Source organism: Tachypleus tridentatus, chromosome 8 (assembly GCF_004210375.1).
Source record: "Tachypleus tridentatus isolate NWPU-2018 chromosome 8, ASM421037v1, whole genome shotgun sequence".
NCBI classification, from domain to species: domain Eukaryota; kingdom Metazoa; phylum Arthropoda; class Merostomata; order Xiphosura; family Limulidae; genus Tachypleus; species Tachypleus tridentatus.
Window position 1 is genome coordinate 112,257,808 of NC_134832.1, and position 15,408 is coordinate 112,273,215.

Genomic DNA, 15,408 nt, shown 5'->3' on the forward strand with positions numbered 1-15,408 from the left:
TACAAAAATATATTACGTTGCTGTCATAGTGAATCTCACTAGTACAAAAAATGTTCATAATTCAGATACCGATTGAATGAAATAAACCTCCTTTGGGCTAAATGTATTTCAGTTTACGGTTTTGAAACATGCTTCATATTGCTCGAATTTTATTTGATTAAAACAGAACCACCAGAAGTCAGCTTGGACGAAATTAAAGCAGACAACTCACGGACAGCATCACTGAAGTGGCACATCACGTTCACAGGTAACATTCCTGTTATCCGCTTTCACCTACGGGTGAAGAACTACAGCACAGGCGCCGACTGGATGGATGTAGACAACAACATTGCTGCTAATACCACGTCTTACACAGTCCGCCAATTGGCTCCAGCTATGACTTATGGGTTTCAAATTGCTGCAATTAACAAAGCCGGTTCGAGTCAATGGAAGAGTGCTAACATCACTATGCCCTCTGACGGTAAGCCCTATCCTTCAGATCACAAATTTAAACTACGTCTCTAATAATGTAAGTGGTTAGGCTTGTCAGAATATTTACCAACATGAGTTTGTAAATGCTCAATCAAGGTAAAGTTTATAACTAATTCATCATTGACCTGTATCTAGCTTCTGAGAATGGACAGGCATGAAGATATTATACACGTAGTTTATGATAGGATTTCAGTTATTAAATATATTTTTATACAGTAATACGGGTCTATGGAAGAGAGAAAGGACAGCGAGAAAAAAAACTGAATAAAAACATGTATTTCTAGGGTCATTATGATTTAAAATATTGATTATTTTACATAAAAATGTGTTAATAAGATGAGTGCGCCTTTAAATATTTAACTTCAATTACTTGTAATCTGGATAAGGTTTACCAGTTTAAATATTGAATAAAAACCTGAAAATAAGCAAACCTAGAGTAAGGTCATTCTCCAAAATAACCGGCCCGGCATGGCCAGGTGGGTTAAGGCGTTGGACTCGTAATCTGAGAGTCACGGGTTCGAATCCTCGTTCCGTCAAACGTGCTCGCCCTTTCAGCCGTGGGGCGTGATAATGTGACGGTCATTTCCACTATTCGTTGGTAAAAGAGTAGCCCAAGAGTTGGCGGTAGATGGTGATGACTAGCTGCTAAATTAGGGACGGCTAGCGCAGATAGCCCTCGTGTAGCTTTGCGCAAAATTTGAACAAACAAACCGAAATTATATGCAAACTTTCAAACTTCTATTATGATTAATAAGAGGTAACATTTATAAATTATAAAACAATTAGTTAAAATATTGATACTTGCAAAATAAGGGCACAGCAAAAGGAAGCCTATTCTTACTTATTTTACAGTTAACGTTTTGCAACTAGCACACTGAGAAATGTATCACAAAATCACGTTTAAGTTCCAAAGATACTTAACCATTTTTCTTTGTATTTTCGTTTTTGGACGAGTGGTCTTTCATAGAAATACTTTCTCAGTCAATACCTACTTGAAGGCACTTAAAAATAAATCTTACGTTCATTTTTTTTCACATTATTACGATAGGTATTTCTATTTTACATTTTAGGAAAATGCATTACTTTTATATCTCGCCAGGTTGAAAAATGCTAGAATGTACATAACGTACATGGAGCATAGTAAAATTACTATACATAGTGTATAAGATTGTTATTGACGTGGTAGAAGCATTAAACTACTGATTTGTCAATATTATTTAAACATTTAAATATCAGAAACTGAAGAAAGTTAACGTATATTGAAATAATGATTATTTCTCTTTTTCAAAATGTTCTAAGTCTTAAATTGCTATAATTATATATCTTTTAAGACATAATTTTGCTTTTTGTTTCGTGTGCGTTAATAGAGGTTATTGTTGTTGTTTTTGTTACTGTGGATTGGTCGGTCTACTATTAGTGTCCCGTTACCGCAAAACAAAATATCGATTTCTCTATATTGGTGCCGTGGGTCTATTGTACAAGAATTATTAGAAAACTTTTATTTACAATGAGAAGTGTAAAACTCTACATGTGTAAGTAATGTAAATCTGATGCTGCAATGAATAAAGTAAATTTTGTAGAGACAATAATTTGAAGACTTAATACTACCACACGTGCAGTGTATAGGTTTTTATTTGTTTTATATTTTAATAAATTTTAAATACTTAGTTTATCGACATAAACAACTCCATTTCGCAAAGTAAAATGTGGATGGATTTATTGAACTCAGCTAGGATACTAGTGTCCAACGAACCCAGTTGTTAGAATATCATCAGTGTCAAACAAAGTCACTTCAAGCATGTTTATCCAACATCATGTTAGTTTGTTGGGATAAAAATAAATATTAAATGTATGGTACCTTTCAGGACAAATAACCTGTCACCCTTTCGTTCGGCCCGGCATAGTCAGGTGGTTAGGACCTCGATTCACCATCTGAGGGTCGCGGGTTCGAATCCCTGTCACACCAAACATGCTCGCTCTTTCAGCCTTGGGAGCGTTATAATAGGATGTAAATCCAACTATTCGTTGGTAAAAAAGTAGCCCAAGAATTGATGGTGCGTGGTGATGACTAGCTGCCTTCCCTCTAGTCTTATTACACTGCTAAATTAGGGACGGCTAGCGCAGACAGCCCTCGTGTAGCTTTGCGATAAATCAAAAACATATATTCCTCTCATTCATGTGGCTTGCTGTCATAACTAACAATGCATATATCTAAATAATACATACAACGTTTTAAGTTTGCGTCATTAGCTATTTGACAACTTATCACGTATATAATAAAAATGAAGATGCTTTGTTGGATTCTTGAATTTAATAAACGTGATTCGGAGTGTTCTGCGCATTAAAAGATAGATCACACGTGAATTCTTTCTTTCATCTATACCACAATATTTTGTTCAGTTGTTTTCTCTCTTTCTTTGTTGAATTTTGCGCAAAGCTACTCGAGGGTTATCTGCGCTAGTCGTTTCTAATTTTGAAGTGGTAAGTTACAGGAAAGGCTGTTCATTAACACCACTCACCACCAGCTCTCATACTTCTTTTTTATCAACGAATAATACAAGTGACCGTGACATTATATATATATAACTCCCTGACCGATGAAAAGATAAGCACGTCCGTTGATGGTGTTCGGTCCCGCGACCTGCATGCTGTGAGTCGAGCGCTCTAACCATCAGATGTTCTTTATGACTTGGTTATTATTTTCAACCTGAACGACCCTTTATGCTGCATGTGAGTTAACTGTCAAACCAGCGACTCGTAGGATTCAGGCATAGTCGTCTTTAATCTAGAACTATTGACCAGAAGTAGAAAAAAAAACAGTGATCAACATTCGCTGTCTTTATAGCTACTCTTAACAGAATAGCAAGGTTAACCGTTCAAATTTATAAAGAAACTGCAGAATTGTTATTCTTTATTTAGATAATAATCAAATATTCATCTTAATTACTCAAAGCAAAGACGAAACTTCGTACTTTACACGTTATCTCACTACAGACTAAATCCCGAAACTTCGTACTTTACACGTTATCTCACTACACACTAAATCCAAGATTGACTAACAGTTTACGAAAACTGATAGAACGTCCTTGATCATTTACTATGAGTAAATTGTTCAATGTGATCAAAGTTTAACATATCTGTTTTAGTGTAAAAGGACAATAATACAACTAGAGTGTACCTTCTTCCCCCCAGTAGCACAGCGGTAAGTCTGGGGACTTATAACACTAAAAACTTGGTTTCGATACCCGTAGTGGACACACTGCACAAATAGCCCTTTGCGTAGTTTCGTGCTTAAGGATGTACAAATAATAACTTTATTTTATTAAAAGTTATAGTAAAAAAGAATATATTTTAAAGAAGGTCTGACGTTTCAATCATTGTTGTTTAGTAAACAAGTTTTAACAGTAAAGAAGATTTTAGTGTTTAACCTTTAAATAGTAGTCATCATCAACTGATACTGCTACCTACAACATTCCAGTTGTTTAATGGCTAAATCAACATTCAACGTTCTAACAATATGTTTAAATTTTAGAACTGATAGTGGTTACTATGCACGTGCATACCAATCTGTGTGAATTGACCGATTATTCATTTATGGCTGGACAATCATACACACAAAAAATGTGAATAGATGTATAAATGGGGGAATATATTGTGCGAAGTATTTGCACCAGATTAGGAATGTCTAGGAAACTAACGATAAAAGACACCTAGAAATGTGTCTGGACATTTTTAACTCTGAGATTGTTTGATGTGATTAATATAGCTTACCTGAATAGCTGTGTAATTAATTCAAGGAATAGGGGATAACGTTATGTCAAGCAATTAATTAAACCTTGCATTTTTTTCAGTTGACTGCAACGTGTAAAAACTAGTAAAATATGCACATTTACCATTTGTCACTAAAATAATTGATACAGGTGCTGCTTTTTGTATGTGAAATGCAATGCATTATTTATGCTTTCTAATAATATATCCTACCATTAAAACCTTTCTCTTTTAACATTTAACTGGAAATTTATGCGTCGTTAGAGCTTAAGGATCTGTAAAATCACTTTAGCAATAATACACAAACACACACACACATGTATATATATATATTTATGTTTTCTGAAAATAAAATCAAAATTTTAAATGCCAGTATAGAAGCATACACAAGCACGCGAAAACTGCAGAAAAGCTGAAACGGTAGCTTACCTAATTAATCTTTTTTTCCATTACACGTCAGACTTGATGTTACTTGTTTAAGTCTCGTCTTTTTTTTTTCTTGCTTACAGTGTTTTAGAAATGTTTGCTTAATGATGTTAAATTTATTGCATAAAGTTATAATTTTCGTGCTAATTGTTGAAACGATCAATCTTCTTAATGTGTGCCTTTAAGTAGTCTCTAGATAACTGTAACAGTTAGATACATTTCTTCCGTAAATACGAACGTTTGAGGTTTAAAAGCGAAAATCAGATTCCATATTATACAAAATTGGTAATGTGCACATGTTAGCTTCTGCTAATTAAATAAGAAGTGCTATTCTTTTTTTATATAAAAGGTTAAAATCTGTAATACTATTTACCTCTCTAAATATGTATTCTATATCATTTATTTTTTTACCACCATGCTTTAAAAAATACTGTTTTAAAGGTCAAAATCAGTAATGATGTTTATCCCTCTAAATATGTATTCCATATTATTTGTTTTATATTACAATGATTTAAAATAATTCTATTTTAAAGGTCAAAATCCGTAATTATAGTTATCCCTCTAAATATGTACTCTGTATTATTTGTTTTTATACCAATGTACCTTAAGATAATTTTCAATGTAACCTTAGAGGGTAACCATGTTGATCTTTAAGTGTTTTTACCTTTCTTCCTCTCTGGATGCTATACATCAGCTTACGAACAAAGTTTTAAATGGCTAAATATTCAAAAATCTAAATAATAATGTTCTTACACACCGAAAAAGAATATTAAATTCAGTCTGCACTTCATAAAAATGTGAGCTATAATGTAATAAGTTCCTATTTCAGAGCGGCTTATTTTTCTTCACATTTCTACCTTTAATAAAATTGTCTCCTTTGAATGGATACCACTTTTAGCATATCCACAAAGTGTATCGAACGTAAAAGAAAGTGCTGGTTGGACAATATCTAGTTTTTATTATTTTCTTTATATTTTATGTAAAAAAAAATGCAAATGAATACAAAATACAATCAGAAATTTGTTTTGAAATAAAAGAAGAAGACATAAATGTGATATCAATTTTAGTAAATACAAACTGTTTTTGAGTTTCACGCAAAGCTACACAAGGGTTATCTCCGCTAGCCGTCCCTAACTTAGCAGTGTAAGACTAGAGAGTGTGTGTGTGTTTTACTTGCAGCAAAGCCACACTGGGCTATCTGCTGAGTAAGATTAGAGGGAGGCAGCTAGTCATCACTTCCAACCGCCAACTCTTGAGCTACTCTTTTATCAAAGAATGGTGGAATTGACCGTCTCATTATAACACCCCCACGACTGTAAGGGCAGCATGTTTGATATGACGGGGATTCGAACTCGCGACCCTCAGACTGCGAGTGAAGCGTCCTCGCCACCTAGCCATGTTAGGTCATAATGAATGTAAAATATTCTAGTGCAAATCAAAATAAGTTTGTTTCGCTAGTCCTGATATAAACATGAAAACAAATTGGCAAATACGTAAGTCTTTAACATATTAGTTTTAACAATGTTCAGATGTTATCAGATTTTCACATGTGTGAAATGCATTTAAGAATAAAAAAATGCTGTAATTAGTTCAAACGTTATATAACGATACACTGAATTGTTAATATTCCTAGTTATGTTAATTATCTACAGTATATCTGCTTATGCTAATTATCTAATTAGATACAATATTAACACTGTGAAAGTAACATTTGATGTATGTGAGCAAAAATGTTATAAAAATGTATTTGTTTGTGTATGAACAAGAATGAAATAATTTTATTACAATACAAACACTAACACTTATATACAGTTCCTTATGACTTATGAATAGATGAATATCTTCCACATAATTACTCTGTTTGAATTTCACTTCTTTCTGCATGAAAGATGAATACGTTCCTTACTATCTTGGCTATTTATCCATATGAAATAAAATCACTAATATTTTTGAAACCCTAAAAGAAGTACATCAAAAGATGTATTCGTATGCTTTTCGTCAAATCAACGTGTAGAGATGCACGAGACATTAGATGTAAACACTTCCATCTTCTAAAGTCAACTTTTTTCAACATAAATGAATGAGAAATTCACTAGTTATTTCAATAAACGTTTCTTGTATCCTTAATTTCATACATAGCTGCTGTATACCTTAAACAAGGTTCAAAATAATAACATGCAAATTTTTTCTGAAACGTTCCTCATTTTCGCATGTCAGTTTTTAAAATGGTACGAAAACTAATGTTCTCGTAACTCGATTCAAAAATATCGCATGTAATGAAATCCCCATGGTGTTGCATAAATCATGCCAATAAATAAAAATTTCTCGTCTCCTGCGTCTTATTATATTACACTTTGAAGGTTCCTACTGCTTAGTATTAATATTGTCTTCAAGCTATTTATCCACCAGCTGTAACTCGCTTAACGTCTTTAATGTAATTATTCTTTTGTGGCTCATTAGTGGGTAATTTCAAGTATTATTTTTAACACTAATTGTGTTTCAGTAAACTAGGCTTTGTGAATTATCGTATCTGTTAAAAGATTAACAAAAACAAAACCTACGCAGCATAAGAGGATAAGTAACGACATTTTTGTGACGTTAAATATCTTTAGAAGAAGCTTTCCAGGGATGATTATAAGCTTTTTGAGAAAGAGTGTTTTTTTTTAGCCTGAAGCTGTGAAAGTACCATCGATAATTATTAAATTGTGATTTTTGTTTTTACTTAACAACGACTGGAAGTTTTTCTGAGAGCTGCATCTGAAACGCTTTTAACCAATGTGACGTCTGAGTAATGTTGTAGGCTTAAGTTTCCCAAGGACAGTATAGACTATTCAATTTATTTTCTTTCTTTCTTCATTTCAGACTAAAAAAAGTATATATGTTTTCCAGTTATAAACATGAGAACAGATTTTAGTGGTAAACAGTACAACGCATAGACAAAGCAATGACCACTCATATCTTCTCAGTATGATAACAGAATATATCCTGTTGAACAATGGGTGAATTATTATAGTTACAGGCAAACCCCATTGTTCAATCAGGTAATAATGACAAAGAGTTGGCGAAGGATGTTGTTGACTATCTTCCTGCTCTCTAGCTTTCTGTTTCAAATTTAGGGACAGGTAGTACAGATAACTTTGTTGTTGTTTATTTAGAATTTCGCGCAAAGCTACACGAGGGCCATCTGCGCTAGCCGTCCCTAATTTTGCAGTATAAGACTAGATGGAAGGCAACTAGTCATAATCATCCACCGCCAACTCTTGGGGTACATTTTTCCCAACGAATAGTGAGATTGACCGTCACATTATAACACCCTCACAGCTGAAAGGGCGAGCATGTTTGATGTGACAGGAATTCGATTACGAGTCCAGTGCCTTAATCACCTGGCCATGCATATCGAAACCCGTTTTCTAGCATTGTAAATCCGCATATATACCCTTGTGCAGTAATCTTCTGAAAACTTTTATTTATATAAAAATGAAAGTTAACACAATGCCAGACACGTTCATTGTTTTCAGAGACCTATTTTGTTCACTGCCATTTATCTAGTGTCTTAACTAATCTGCCTGTCAATTTTTGAAATCTCACATAAGTAATTTCTAAAACGTAATGCTTTCCAAGTGGTTCTTAAAATCAATTTTCTGTCCTTTTCTATACACAATCGCTCAAGTTATCCAAAATTTTGTCTTCTCTGACATTTTGTACAATGTCATTAAAATAGGATCTGTCAAACAGTATTGTTATCGACCATGCACGTTATCTTTTCAAATGTCAATAAAGACGTTTTCTTGTCTATATTATTAAACGCGACATAAATTCTCTGAGGCTTCATGTCTATTTTCAATATTTCACCTAAATAATGTACACACATATATATTTAAGCGTTCCCACTTCTTTTGTACTAATCCCTCTCTCCAAAAAGTACCTCGCTGGTACAGCGGTAAGTCTACGGATTTGCAACGCTAAAATCAGTGGTTCGATTCCCCTCGGTGGACTTAGTAGATAGCCAAATGTGACTTTGCTATAAGAAAAGACACACACTCTTCTGTACAGTGCTCCATGAGTATTTTTGAGAATAGTTCGCTCCGGACTTGCCCTTATGATTAACCTGCCAAAAATGAAGATAATGGCCCATAGGTTACGTAACGTTACCGCAGAAACTTTGCGCTGTAAAATTCCATTATTCAACTACACTCACCAAAGGGCTGGCAATGACCGCTGTTGACTGGCTGTCTTCACTCTAGTCGGATAGTTCAAAATTGGGAATAGTTAACACAGAAGGCCTTGTCGTTTTGGGGTTTTTCAGTTGCAACTTATATAGTCTTGAATTTATATTTTTCTGAACAAATCACCTGAATTTCATTAAAATTACTCTTTTTAGCTCATCTGAAGAGGTCATTTATTATACAAAATGTAGTTATTTTGGTTCTTTTGTACAGATCCTTTAAGATGTCTTAAAACTCGTTACTCTGACTCATTTGTACAATATTAATTAAGTTACTTTAGAATAACCATCCTGATTTTTTTTACAAAACCTTTCTCAAGCAGACTCAAAAAAAAAATATTCCTGTATTTTGCGTAAAATGTTACCTAAACAGTCTTAACATAGTTTTTCTCTCTCTTTTGTAAGGCCTGGCATGGCCTGGTGGTTAGGGCTTAAGTTGCGAGTTTGGATCCCCATCACACCAAACATGAGGGCGTTATATATGATGGCCAATATTAGTCGCTGTTAGTAGTCCAAGAATTGGCTGTGAGTGGTTTTAATTAGTTGCCCTTTCTCTAGTTTACCGCTGCTAAATTAGGGACGGCTGGCGCAGATAATCCTTATCTACATTTGTGTGAAATTCAAAACAACCCAACACAATTTTGTAGTTATTTCTATGATGTCCGAAAACACTTTCTGTTGTTATTTGTCTGTTGTTCTGTTTTTGTTGTTGTTGTAAATTCTATATCTTAAGTAGTCTCAGTAGTTTTCATGTATACTTGAAAAATCTATATACATAACATAGTACAGTGACATAATATTATATTGATAAACGATTTTCATACGTATTGAAGAAAGTATTATCAAAGAAGTCTCATATCTGTCCCCATTTATATTTTGTAATATGATTATTCCTATTTCCAAAAGTATAATATTTTATATCTTATGCACTACTTCTTGAATAACCGGCCCGGCATGGCTAAGCGTGTTAAGGCGTGCGACTCGTATTCTGAGGGTCGCGGGTTTGCATCCCCGTAGCGCCAAACATGCTCGCCCTTTGGGGGCGTTATAATGTGACGGTCAATCCCATTATTCGTTGGTAAAAGAGTAGCCCAAGAGTTGGCGGTGGGTGGTGACGACTAGCTGCCTTCCCTCTAGTCTTACACTGCTAAATTAGGGACGGCTAGCACAGATAGCCCTCGAGTAGCTTTGTGCGAAATTCAAAAACAAGCAAACAAACTTCTTGAATATTCTACTGAAAACGTGTTCGTGTATTTTATACACTGTCATTACTTCTATTAAAACTCTGTGCATCTGTATACGTTGTGTATTGTCATTACAAAGTTTTAAAAATATTTTTATGCATTTAAACAAGTATTATACTGATGTACTTCATATATATATTTTACAGTACCACCTAAAGTATCTCAGATCCATGTTTTTGCATCAACAAATCAGACACTGCTGTTTGGTTGGAAGAGACCTACCCATGATAATGGTGCCGAGATAACGCATTATATCCTACAGTTACAGCACAAAGGAAAGCTAGTTACTAATGAAATTTTAAATGGAACATCTAGACTCAAGGATAATCAAACTGATGGTACTTGGAAAAACCCTCGTAGCAATTACATGTATTTATTTGGTAGCCTTGTTCCAGGTGAAATGTATGCTTTTCGGGTAAGACTATAAATGTGTAAGTTTTTGATAATTATTATGTATTTTTTCTTATCCAAATTCACTTTTATACATATTTATTAACTTCTTTAAGTTATAATTAACTCTTTTTTATGGCTTTTTTTTGTAATTTAACCGTTCATAAAACACTTTTTGAATAAACATTTTAAAAATATTTTAAGCAAATACTAAAATTTACAGTAGTATTTAATAATAGCTGGAAAGGTTGTTGTTGTTTGGTATTAAGAACAAACCTACAGCCAAAAGGACGTCATTCTGAGTAAAATTTCCGTTATACTTAATAGAGACTTTTCACAACCAATTTGTCTTTAAAAAGATGCGTAAATAGTTAAAGTAGTTAAATAGTTATAAAGATAGTAATTTGCCTATGAACTGGCATAACTTTATATTACATCATTTCTGTCTCAAAGAGGCGATTTCATTTGTTTTATGTTACTTTTTTGTTCGTATTTTCAATTGTCAAACGATTTAAATGTAATAAGCAAAAACACAACAGCAACATTAGAAAAAAATCAGCACAAAGGTATAATTTATGGATAACAAATGAGTAAACAAACAAGTCGAGTCAGTGACCAGTTGGAGTACATTGATGTATTTAAGCAATAAGCGGGTATAACTAAAGGGGGGATGCACATTTTTATAAATGGGTAAACTTGATCCTAATAACCTAAAACAATATCAGAATATTAAATAATAATATTTTAGCCTTGACAAAACTTCCTTATTAATCATTATTATTATTATTATATTTTATTATTTATAATATAATGATAGTTATTATTAACTCAATACCTATAAACAATGCTGTTCTAGCTTTCCATACTACTATTGACTATCCCAAGTGATCATTTCATTCACTAAATGAGAATCATCTGAAAATAGTCTTGACAAAAATATCCGGTAGATTAGGGAAATAAACTTGTAATTTGTGAGTTGCATGTTTGAATCACCGTATACGTTTGCCCTTTAAGTTATCAGAGCGTTATAAATGACGGTCAATCCCATTATTCTTTGGATGGTGTTGACTATTTGCTAAATTAAGTGCAGATAGCCCTCGAGTACCTTTACGTAAAATCCAAACCAAACAATAATTTTATCTGACTCATTAACTTCTAATTTGCTGAAAAACAAAGATAAAACAGCTATCTAAAGTTTCAGTTGTATAGACAACTTTACTAAGACAAAAACCTCTTTCGATTAGTTATTTCTACTTTTTCGCAATTAATATCGGATCAAAGGGAAAACGACTTCTCTGTACAGTATCAAGAAATTGAAGAGGGAAACCAGTTTGCCACAACTGGTTTTATGAGGCTTTTGCCAGCACCATCAAACCAATAAATTGAGTTTATGAAGCTTATATACTAACATAAGAATTCTCACCAATTATCATGAGTATACTAAATATATTTCTTTAATAACTTTTTGAATTGTTTCTAAACTACTAATGTGTGTTTAAATTATTGTTTTATTTTATGTTAATTATTTGTTTGTTTTTTAATTTCGCGCAAAGCTACACGAGGGCTATCTGCGTTAGCCGTCCCTAATTTAGCAGTGTAAGACTAGAGGGAAGGCAGCTAGTCATCACCACCCACTGACAACTCTTGGGTTACTCTTTTATCAACGAATTGTGGGATTGACCGTCACATTATAACGCCTCCACGGTTGAAAGGGCGAGCATGTTTGGTGCGACCGGAATTCGAACCCGCGACCCTAAAATTTATGTTAATACGCACTTATACAGTTAATAATCCAGTTTTAGTTCTCTAGAAATCCTTTTTAGAGGGGCATGATAAAAACTTTCATGTCATCATATTTATCTTATTCATTAACTTTTGTTTACTTTCATGACACACTTATGAATAAAAGCATAATAAGGTTGTTGATATAATGCCAGTATCTTTAATATTCTCCTTGAAAAGTTATTTCACGTGACTAAACAAAGCAGTACGTGCTATTTTTACGCGCCAAGGATTTTTTAGTTAATCTTGCATCGTACATTAGTTTTTAGTTTATATTATTATTAATGGATTCTTCAAGCTGATTTTCAGAAAATCGATATTCCAGGGTGAATGGCTTACGAATAATTACTCATTTACTCGTGGAGTAATCTAGAGTTAGTCATAGAGATAGCAAGTTTTTTAGGTTTAAGCACAAATGTGTTAATCCTGAACACTATTGTATTGCACATGGTGCTGTATGTTGTTTTCATTGTTTTCAGAGTACACTTGACCTGTAAGAGAAAGTTTTGACCGTAGCTGGAATGATAGCGAATTAATAAAGTAATCAGATATGACACCAAACTACAGTTAAATATTTCCCTAGTTCCTTAAATTTAAAGTTTAAAACTAAAATAATGTAACCGATAGAATTGTTGTTTCCGGAAATAATACTGGCAATTTTGATCTCTAGGTTCTATTCTTTTGAATCAAATGTGTTACTATATGTAAGCATTATTTATAAATATTAAAGGTAAGTCTATTTTTAGTAATTCTTGTTCACTTGTATAAAAGCTCGTTATAAAGGCTTTACTCTTACATTTATATTTCACTAACCCTATCACGAAGTTCAAATTTCAAGTAACTACATCTTAGGACGATAATATATTGTTTTGTGATATGTACAATATTACATGATATCTATATGCTTGAATCTAATATTAGAGCACTAATAGAAAATCATAAAAGTATTCTAGCGCTTTCTCTGAACGCAAGCAAAATTTAATCTGTTTATAAAAATATGCTATTAAATTTCACCTCGAAATATAAATATCTCAAAAGTAGCTTAAGTTAAATTTATTTTATGAGAAAAATAAATATAATTTAGTAAAGCTTATCTGTATGGTATTTTAAAAATACAGTTTTTACCTTTCAAATATATATTCAGTGGATGAAAAACCTAAACCGCCTAATAATTTTTACTTGTTTCTAGCTTTTGTCCTCGTACAGAATTATTTGCTTGAAAATATACGATCATTTATATAGATTTATATTCCGAATGGAAATTTCATAAACAGATCATTCAAGCCAAGCAAATTTATATTAATAATGTGTGAAAGAGCTTAGACTGAAATAAGCCTGTTAAATCTCAGTTCATGGCGTTCTTAGTATAAGAAAAAGATTAATAGAATATTTCAACTACTCTTTCTATTTTAATGGCCCCCAGGTGGCTTCTTTGTAAGTCTGCGAGATAAAATTGCTAAAAATTGGATTTTCATACCCGCGGTTGGCAAGGCACAGATTGTCTAGCTTTGCGTTTTACAATAAACGCACGTAAATAAACAACTATTTTAACGCTTTTTTTGTTCAGAGTATATCGGTATTGATCGGAAGTTAAACAAAGGAAACGATAAAAAGCATTGAAAAAAGCCGTGTTAAGTTAAATGGCAAAAATTAGTCATACCCTTGCTTTCTAAAACAAAAATAAGAAAAATTGCCTATCATGCTTCAAATATCACTGTTTAACACTAAAATAAGAAAATGTTTCTCGAAATAAACTAGATCAGGTATGACAAGATGGTTAGTGGCGCTCGACTCGCAATATTATGGTCGCGGGATCGAATCCCAGTCACACTAAAAATGCTCGCCCCTTCAGCCGTGGGAACGTTATAATGTTACAGTCAATTCACTATTCCTTAGTGAAGGATCAGCTCAAGATTTGGCGATAGGTGGTGATGACTAACTGCCTTCCCTCTTGTCTTACACTGCTAAATTAGAGACAAATTTGCGCGAAATTAAAAAACAATCGAACTGAATTTCTAAACATATATTATTCGTGCTTTTTCCACTAAATTTCATTCATTTTCAAAGTTTATGACGTCGATCGAATGAATAGCTGGAGAGCGTCCAAAATAACAAAATTACATTATTTTTATTTTATCATTATATCACTAGTTTTTACAGTTGTTTACAATATTCATATACGAATAACAATTTTTAGACATACTTATAACGTCCAGCGACTAGCTTTAGAGCATCAAAATGACGCAATTTGACCCTTAAACCTTTTCTGTATATGTATCCTATTTTTATCACTCAAACGGATATTCACATTCGCGAATTCAACGTTTCAAACAACTTTTACAAAGAACTGAGAATAGGGGGAAAGCGATATATAACTTTTATCCTGCTACTGTCAATAATTTGCACTGTTCAGCTGAATATCTGCACGTATTCTAATGTCACTCTTTTACTCGACGCAGATTTACACGAGCCTAGTATTTATCATGATATAGACGACACATATGCATCCAGGTGATATTTTATAGTCCGAAAGAAAATCTTGAGCATTGTTGAATATTATGAAATATAATTATTAAAACTTAAGTGTGTGTGTGTGTTTTTTCGTATAGCAAAGCCACAAAGGGCTATCTGCTCAGCCCACCGAGAGGAATCGAACCCCCTGATTGTAGCGTTGTAAATCCTGAGACATACCGCTGTACTAGCGGAGGGCTATTAAAACTTAGAACGGTATAGATGTCAATTACAAATGTTACTAATTCTCACCGATTGAAGGACGTGGCATGGACATTTGGTTAAGGCCCTCTACTCGCAGTCTGTGGTCAAACATGTTCACCCTTTCATCCGTGCAGGACTTCTAAATGTGATTGTCAAAAAACACTTTTCATTGGTAGAAATTAACTGGCGAGTTGTTTCTGATCTGGTCTATCGGTGGACTCAGCAGATAGCATGATGTGGCATTGTTATAAGCAAACACACACACACATTTATCTAGTCTAACACTTCAAAATTAGGAAAGGCCGGCATAGATAATCCTCGGGTGCCTTTACGTGAAATTCAAAACTAACAATTTCGTTTTGTTTGTTTTTTGAAATTCGCACAAAG

The 15,408-nt window shown here is 33.3% G+C and overlaps 1 protein-coding gene across 5 annotated transcripts in view; it reads left to right on the forward strand.

Annotated features, from left to right (window-relative positions):
- Positions 1 to 15,408, forward strand: part of LOC143223218 (tyrosine-protein phosphatase 69D-like) — a 337,627-nt gene that overhangs the window by 234,187 nt on the left and 88,032 nt on the right. For all 5 annotated transcript variants that reach the window (XM_076450864.1, XM_076450865.1, XM_076450868.1 and 2 more), the window contains 2 exons: positions 167 to 460; positions 10,281 to 10,549. In XM_076450864.1, coding sequence (XP_076306979.1) covers positions 167 to 460; positions 10,281 to 10,549 — 563 coding nt within the window. The remainder of the gene's footprint in view (positions 1 to 166; positions 461 to 10,280; positions 10,550 to 15,408) is intronic.